Source organism: Nerophis lumbriciformis, linkage group LG34 (genome assembly GCF_033978685.3).
Source record: "Nerophis lumbriciformis linkage group LG34, RoL_Nlum_v2.1, whole genome shotgun sequence".
In the NCBI taxonomy this organism is placed as follows: domain Eukaryota; kingdom Metazoa; phylum Chordata; class Actinopteri; order Syngnathiformes; family Syngnathidae; genus Nerophis; species Nerophis lumbriciformis.
In genome coordinates, this window is record NC_084581.2 from 8,507,730 (window position 1) to 8,516,576 (window position 8,847).

Genomic DNA, 8,847 nt, shown 5'->3' on the forward strand with positions numbered 1-8,847 from the left:
GGGATGAGAATAGGCACCTTCAAGTCCGAGTCCATGGTTGTCGCCCGGAAGAGGGTGGAGTACCATCTCCGTGATGATGAACAGATCTTGCCCCAAGTGGAGGAGTTCAGGTACCTCTGAGTCTTGGTCACTCCATGGCCAAGAATCGTGAGATCGACAGGCGTATTGGTGCGGCATCTGCAGTGATGCGGACCCTGTATCGATCTGTTGTGGTGAAGAAAGAGCTGAGCCGGAAAGCAAAGCTCTCAATTTACTGGACAATCTACGTTCCTATCCTCACCTATGGTCATGAGCTTTGGGTAATGAATGAAAGGACAAGATCACGGGTACAAGCGGCCGAAATGAGTTTCCTCCGTCGGGTGGCGGGACTCTCCCTTAGAGATAGGGTGAGAAGCTCTGCCATCCGGGAGGAGCTCAAAGTAAAGCAGCTACTCCTCCACATCGAGAGGAGCCAGATGAGGGGGTTCGGGCCTCTGGTCAGGATGCCACCCAGACGCTTCCCTGGGTAGGTGTTTAGGGCACGTCCGACCGGTAGGAGGCCAAGGGGAAGACCCAGGATACGTTGGGGAGACTACGTCTCCTGGCTGTCCTGGAAACGCCTCGGGATCCCCCGGGAGGAGCTGGACGAAGTGGCTGGAGAGAGGGAGGAATTATTGGCTTCTCTGCTGAGGCTGATGCCCCCGCGACCTGACCTCGGACAAGCGGATAAAGATGGATGGATGGATGGATGGATGGTCGGATGAAGGGAACAGAAAGTGTCTCCAAAATTTTGACTGTGTATAGTGCATAGTAGGGTATAGCATTATATTGTACAGTATGGAATTGTGTAGTATTGTGTAGTGCAGGGTTTTCCAAAGTTTTTCAACCAACGGCTGCAGACTGGAAACGTGCTGAAACTGATGCGGGGTACCACTTTGATATTTTTATTTGTTTATTTTTGTAAAACAACTTAGAAGAAACATTTTTGCAGTTTTACATTTTTAAAGCCAAGCCTTTGTGTTAGTTATTAGGGGTGTTCCAATACGATAGTGATATCAGATATCGGTCTAATATCAACAAAAAACTAGTATCAGATTATGGAATCTCCGACATAATGTCTAATACAAGCAGTCCTGCAGCGTTTACTTGCGCAAAGCTGGACAGCCAGTTAACACCTAAATGTCCTCCAAAAAGCACACCAGTTTGGTATTTTGTAGTATTTTAGTCAAGTCATTTACAAACGTTAAACAGTCTTTTTTTTTTTAAATATAGGCGCTAGCAGGTACACAACAGCGAAGAACACAATAGCACATAAGCTAGACATACTGTCACGATCGTTTTTTGCCAGAGTAAACCCCAATGCAGAGAAGAAAGAATAAAAATACTAACAAAAAGGAGTGAGAAAAAACAACTGAGGACGCACACAAAAGGTGTAGAGAAACAGGTTGCACACAAAAGGTGTGGAGAGTAATAAGTAAACACAGCAGTCACCAAGACACAGGAACGAGGAATGTGAGTGGAGCCAGAGCAGAGGAGATGCTCTGGAGAGCTTAAGTAGTCAGGTAGGAAATGGGTATCAGGTGGGCGCGAAGGTGGCCTGATGTTGCCTGTAGCCGAAAAACCAGGCACTGCAACACAAAGCAGACAGGCGGCAGCAGAGCTGCCAGATCATGACACATACTGAATAGGTGTCCTGAATTGGAAAATAATCGCCGTCTAAAACACCACATTTGTCAATATAAACAAGTAGTGCTGTGCAATATTAGGATATATATTGTAGTATGACATAAAAATGTCCATCATACAATATAATTTTTTCTTGTTTATATTGTAATTTTAACATCTAGGCTGCCGTTGCTATAACTGCAGCAGCACTGCTATTATGCTGGAGCATTTTTACGTCACTTGTAAATACCTTTATGTCAACAATGCAGCAGTTTGCTGCATCAGCAAACCAGCAAAACCGAAGAGGAATTGGTGCCAAAAAGAGGGAAGAGAAACGTATTTGTTTGGACTAACAAAGTCTGACACTGACCAATCACGGTAGGCTAATCTGTAAAACATGCAGCAAATGAGTCGTTGCTAGCTACTTGGACACGTCTATTCTTTTTTATCACTTGAAGACAGGACATGAAGAACAGTAGAGAGACAGTGTTCAAATGCGACAAGATACGAACGTTACCTCAAAACCACTACATAATGAAAATAAAAACAAAGCCATCGAGCCTAACATAGTTGTTGTTCAAATTACAGATGCAGTCTCTATATTCATGTGTAGAAAATGTAAAAATGCATTTTATTGTTTTTTATTTGTCTTATCTTTTTACATATAAAATGTGTTTTACAAATAAAAGGACCAAAAATAGGCAGAATTGGCATTAATTTCATGTGTGTATAAATATAATGTTAAGAAAAAATACTATATCGTGATGTATTGTTATCGGGATATACAATTACTGTACCTAGGATATATATTTTTGTCTGTATCACACAGTACTATAAACACAATCAAATAATTATAGTTTCATATTAATTACATATACGATGTCAACAAGGCAGAAGTGTATTAGAAAATACCCAGTAACAAATGTGTCCGCATCATTCAACTTACTACATCACCAGCTTAACTTAATAAATTATTGTGGCCACGAGTTAAAAAGTTAAAGTACCAATGATTGTCACACACACACTAGGTGTGGCGAAATTATTCTCTGCATTTGACCCATCACCCTTGATCACCCCTGGCCTGGGAGGTGAGGGGAGCAGTGGGCAGCAGCGGTGGCTGCGCCCGGGAATCATTTTGGTGATTTAACCCCCAATTCCAACCCTTGATGCTGAGTGCCAAGCAGGGAGGTAATGGGTCCCATTTTTATAGTCTTTGGTATGACTCGGCCGGGATTTGAACTCCCAACCTACCGATCTCAGGACGGACACTCTAACCACTAGGCCACTGAGGTGTCGCCAAAACACCAATTAGCATTATACTTCAACCTAAAGACAGCATAAGTCTATTACAGACATTTAATGATAAATAGATTAATGTTTTTCATACTTACAATTGTACTCTGTTTGACTCATTTCCCTTGAACAAACATTTTCTAACGTTCCACACTACAAAATAATAAAAGTATGTATGATTTGTATCAGATGAATATCGGTAACGGCCAATACTCAAGGTTCCAATATCAGTATCATATGGGAAGTGCAAAAGTTGTATAGGGACACCTCTAGTTATTAGTGTCATCAATTAAGCTTTCACATTGTGCCTCTTTGCTCTTTTTTTTTTTGTTGTTAAATTTGACTTAATTGTCATTAAATGAGCCACAGGTTGCAAATGGCCCCTGGTGCAGTGTGTCTTTAGTGTTTATAGATCAGTCAATTTGTCAATGAGAAAGTGTCTTCGTACTTGATGTACGCCTACTAATAAGAACCAATAAAAGGGCTGTATATTGTATATTTACTAGGGCTGCGAATATTTGGGTGTCCCACGATTCGATTCAATATCGATTCTCGGGGTCACGATTCGATTATAAATCGATTTTTTTTTCCCGATTCAAAGCGATTCTCATTTCAAAAATGATATTTTTCCAATTCAAAACGATTCTCTATTCATTCAATACATAGGATTTCAGCAGGATCTACCCCAGTCTGCTGACATGCAAGCAGAGTAGTAGATTTTTGTAAAAAGCTTTTATAATTGCAAAGGACAATGTTTTATCAACTGATTGCAATAATGTAAATTTGTTTTAACTATTAAATGAACCAAAAATATGACTTATTTTATCTTTGTGAAAATATTGGACACAGTGTGTTGTCAAGCTTATGAGATGTGATGCAAGTGTAAGCCACTGTGACACTATTGTTCATTTTTATTTAATTTTTGAATTTTTTAAAATAATTGCCTAATGATAATGTCATTATTAATACTGTTGTTGATAATATTCATTTTTGTTTCACTACTTTTGGATTGTTCTGTGTCGTGTTTGTGTCTCCTCTCAATTGCTCTGTTTATTGCTGTTCTGAGTGTTTCTGGGTCGGGTTTGGTTTTGGAATTGGATTGCATTGTTATGGTATTACTGTGTATTGTTTTGTTGGATTGATTAATAAAAAAAAATCACAAAAAAAAAATCGATGTTTGAAAAATGAGAATCGATACTGAATCGTACAACGTGAGAATGGCGATTTGAATTCAAATCGATTTTTTCCCACACCCCTAATATTTACAAAGGTAACTAGAAATACAAGGTTGTAGATGACCCCAATGTGTCTTACTGGACATCTGCTGGATGTTCAGATGCTTGTTTGGTCCCCAAAAACATAGAAATGCACTATTACATACAAAGAAAAAAATAGATAAATGTTATTAATATTTGTATACTAATAAAAACTAGTTTCAATATTTATTTTATTTGACCTTAATTGTGAGTATGAACTGATATCGCCATGTGTAGGGGAGGCCCTCTGTTTACCAAAGTGCAGGGAAAGGAACATGGCAGCCTCTCCTCCAAACCCCTCGTGTCCAAAGTAATACCCTTAATGGAAGACAGGCAGAGCAGAAACCTGGAGGACAAGACCCCCGTGCCCCCCAGCAACACCTATGGACCAAAGTAAGCAGAAAGTGACACTGTCATGAAAAATGTTGAAGTTGTTTGACAAAAATGTCCTTCTTAGGGGGCCTACCGTCTCTCCTCCCATCCCAAGACCGCAGAAGAAGACCACGTCTGCGCCTCATCTGTGGAGGTTCTCCACACCTCTGTCCAAGCCTTCAGTGCTGCTGGACGGCACTACAAGTCTGCAGAAGTCTCAGTCCGTCCAGAACCTGAGCTTGGCTTGTAGGTTGCATACACAAATTGCAACATGATTCATATGTGCCCCCTAAAGGCTGTTGGTGGTGTTACCTTTGATCTTTTTCTGAGTCAGTGACATTTTAGACAGAAAAAAGCAAAAAGGGACAAACTAAAAAAAAAGAAACAAATAATGAAAAGTTGAATAAAGTGGTCCCTTTCTCATTTCTTTAGCTCCACGTTTTGTGCTGCCCCTTAGCGACCAGAGGGAAGTCTGCAAGAGGCCCCAGCATCTTTCCCTGGACCGAGACACTCCCAAGCCGTCCTCAAATTTGTCCTCGCCCTCCCCGGGGTCGCCACAATCCCCCCGCTCCCCCCACTCCTACATGAACCCCACAGCCAGCTCCATGGCCAAGAGCAGCCGCTCCTCCTCGCTGGGCGAAGGTCTGCACGCAGGCGTCCCCTTCAGCTTGTCCTCCCTTTCCTCCAAGGCCAGGAGGTCGTTGTCTGGTGATCTGGAGCTAGAGTCGCCTTCTCTGGTCTGTCTGCAGCCCACTGCCACAGTTTTACCAACGCGCATCCCTCAGCCCAAGCAGCCTCTCAGCCCTCGACGCAGCCTCTGCGCCGACAAGACCAGCTTGGCCTGTCCAGCAGTGTGCGATGTCACTTCCTGTGCAGGAAGCAAATCAGGTTAAACAACATCAACTTTTTAAATGTATACCTTTGTTTCATTTTCTCTACATTGTCCTTACGTACAGATTCTCCAGAAAGGACGTCATTGTCGGAGAGGTATGGCTTTTTTTTAATCTCATAATTGTATGTGTTTGTTTTTATATTATATGCAGTTGCCCTCACCACATCACATTTTTGAATTTTTTAAAGCATATTCTATAATATTTTTGGTCCTTTATTAAGGAATTTTTAAACATTTGTTTATAGGATTTTTTACTTACAGTATACATGCTAAATGTTCTTTTTTTTCTCCCCCAAACAAGTTACCCACAAAATTATATATGAAATCAAATAAAATGAAAAATGAATCCCCAAAAAACATGCATCAGTCAAATAAGTACAGGTAAATATTGATAGGAAGCCACAGACAACTGCACTCCTGAGCGTCCCCAACACGGTGCAGCAAACCTTTCAATTACTTCTCTTAAGTTAAGCTTTTTTAAGCATGATGTTGAAAAACATTATTATAAGGTCTTAAAAAGTTTTTTATACTCTAACTATTAATTTTTTGATTAATAGTTAATGATTCCGACTTCACAGAAATTAATTTATCGTGGCCATGCCCAGAACCAATTAACAGCGATACACAAGGGACGACTTATTCTTATTCCTAGTTGTTATTTGTTTATCGTATATTGAGCAATTACATTTTATTAAAATACTTTATTTAAATGATAATAAATAATAACAAACATATTCATTTCTTTTCAAGTTTATATATTATTTATTATGATGTTTATTTTTTACATTTGTATATTTTTTTTAATACTTTTTTGATAAATAATGAGTATGAATTTTTATGATGGGAAGGTATTTTCCCAAGAATAATTAGGAATACGTTTTCATATTTGTAATATTAAATTCTTACATAGCACAACAATAATAAATATGAAAACAAAAAATGTTATAATGTAAATAAGAATAAAGTTATAATGTTTTATTAAAAGTGTATAAGATCCAAAAAGCTAAAATGAGACAAATGATTTATTATTACTAGTAATTATTATTGTACAATTTTTGAAATGAGGAATGTTTAATGCTTCATTCTTGGCTGATATATTCTTGGATATTCTAATATAAATAATGCAAATGTGGGAATAATGGTACAATAAGTATTTTCCACATTTGTCTCTTTAGTAATCGGGATGCAGGGCTTGGACTTGAAGTGCTCCCTCTGGTGGTGGAAAATCTCTGGCCGCCCCCCTCTCACTCCCAGCCAGGTGTTCCTTTTATTCCTAACTCGTCGCTCTCTCGCTGTCCTCTTCCTCTTGGTCGCCATTCTCTCTCGTCACGCTGGCCGCCGCTCGCCACCCAGCCCGTGCGTCAGTCAGCGTGCGTGTCTCCCCTGTGTGTGGCGCCGCCAACCTGCGGGCAATGCCACAGTGGTGAGCAGTAGGACTTCTGCATTTACTAACCTTCTTCTTCTTATTCCTCTATCTGCTTGTTGAGTGCATCGACCTTTCACGTTCGTGTGTGTGTGTTCACTTGGCTTGACAACTTTGTGTGTTCACTGCAGATGAGTTCATCACCTTGGAAACATGCAAGCAGGCTGTTAGAGATCTTCACAGCAGCCTGAGAAGAACCCTCATGCTCTACACAGCGGTCAGTGTTCATTCCATCTTGTACGTTGTAATTCCAGAACTTTTTGTCATTCTCAAAGCTTTGTGGTTCTTCTGCACAATCAGGTGCTCCAGCGCCATCCGCAGTCAGCATGCGACGGTCGCCAGGAGATGGAAGAGCTCTTATCCAAAGCTCTGTTGTCCGTCAAAGCTGAGGTGGACCCGCTGCCTCATTCCACGATGCGCTCGGAAGAAGACGGTGCGAGTTTGGGGTTGAATAGTGAAGCCTTGGCCCTTCTGGAGCAATACGCCGAACTGCTGCTCAAGTCTGTGGAGAGGAAGCTGGACAACAAGATGTGACCCAGGAGGTAACTTTTGTTTTCATTGCTGAAACTCAAAGACAAAAGATTTTCCCTTGAAAAACTTAAAGCCTTATTTTTCTTCCAAAAAAAAGAGATGCCTTAGCTATTTTTTGTGGGGGTGTTTTATAAGCAGAATTTGCCATTTGAACTTACATCAAAAGAACACTAATGTTGCCAACAAATTAAAACATTGAATTAAAGTAAAAAAGAACAAGTGATGAAGTTTGAAATATACTTATCTCAGTTATTCAGTTAATTGTGTGCATCGAAGTAATATTTATTTATGTACTGTAAGTACTTTGTGTTTGTATGTATTTGTACAAAATGTATTCCAATGGAACATCCTCTTCAAAATAAACAGAACAAACTTAAGCCTAAGGAGCATGTTTGTTTTCATTTATAGTATGCATTTTTTATATAAAAACATGTATTCAATACTTAGTTATTCCTTTGTTTTATTGCTGAAGAGATATTAACAATTTTGTTTATTTAACACAATTCCCTTTGAGAATGTAGACTATTTCTCTCTGGCACTCATCGAGGGCGGACACTTTCTTTTCCTCTCCCTTATCTCTCCTGCTTGCTTCTTTGTTTTGTCTTGTCTTAACTTTCTTGTTGCCTCTTTTTGCACTGCTCTCCAAATCTAAACATTGGAATTGGTTAACTGGCCTCCAAACAAACTTGACAAGATTTTGGGTTTGGGAAAATCTGCCTGTCTTGACATAGCGGTTGTTGCTGGACACATGATGGACTCTTGAGAGGAGAAGGAATGCCGAGTGCCTGGCGACCCTTTCAGTCGAGGACGTTGAAGGTATCCACCTATTCGGGATTATGACAACAGGACATCTGCTGATTGTAGTAAGCCTTGCTCTGGTGTGTCGACAAATTGGAATATGCGGTGGACTGTGGACACTCTTGTGATTTTGGATAACATCGGACCGTCTGCCCTGCAGGATAAATTTGAGGACCAGAAATAGACAATTAAGAGTGAAAAGCAAATGTTATTTTCGCTCGCAAACACAAACATTCTAACTTGGATTGTTTCCTTGGCTTCGAGACTTTCCCGAAGGACAGTGCAGCAAACTTCTTTCCTGCCTCCCATGAACACACACCTGTTGTTGACTTTGGACTGACTGGCGGTTGCGAGAGCACCAACATAGATACGCTGCAGGGCTACACACACACATACAGTACATCCACGAAAAATACATGTCACACACACACATACCCCTCCCCCATCGCAGGCCTTCCTATGATGGACCAAGCAGCGCCCATAGTGGCTGGCACTTTCGGGCCGAATCCCCGCCCCCTCACCCCTCATCGCAAGTCTTGAATTGTATGTTGTAATATGTATGTGCTTTGCTATGGAGTTTTTTTCTAACTCCACTGAGATTTTTTTTTACTCATCCACTCCCAGTGTTGACATTTTTC

The 8,847-nt window shown here is 40.5% G+C and overlaps 1 protein-coding gene across 3 annotated transcripts in view; it reads left to right on the top strand.

Moving 5' to 3' along the window:
- LOC133576086 (mitogen-activated protein kinase-binding protein 1-like) overlaps window positions 1-7,784 on the top strand; it is a 43,673-nt gene extending 35,889 nt beyond the window's left edge. For 2 of the 3 annotated variants that reach the window (XM_061929043.1, XM_061929044.1), the window contains exons 27-33: window positions 4,431-4,586; window positions 4,651-4,811; window positions 4,998-5,453; window positions 5,522-5,552; window positions 6,633-6,880; window positions 7,012-7,097; window positions 7,181-7,784. In XM_061929043.1, coding sequence (XP_061785027.1) covers window positions 4,431-4,586; window positions 4,651-4,811; window positions 4,998-5,453; window positions 5,522-5,552; window positions 6,633-6,880; window positions 7,012-7,097; window positions 7,181-7,414 — 1,372 coding nt within the window. In that variant the 3' untranslated portion in view covers window positions 7,415-7,784. The remainder of the gene's footprint in view (window positions 1-4,430; window positions 4,587-4,650; window positions 4,812-4,997; window positions 5,454-5,521; window positions 5,553-6,632; window positions 6,881-7,011; window positions 7,098-7,180) is intronic. The other variant, XM_061929045.1, reaches the window with a different exon arrangement.
- The last annotated feature ends 1,063 nt before the right edge of the window (window positions 7,785-8,847 follow it).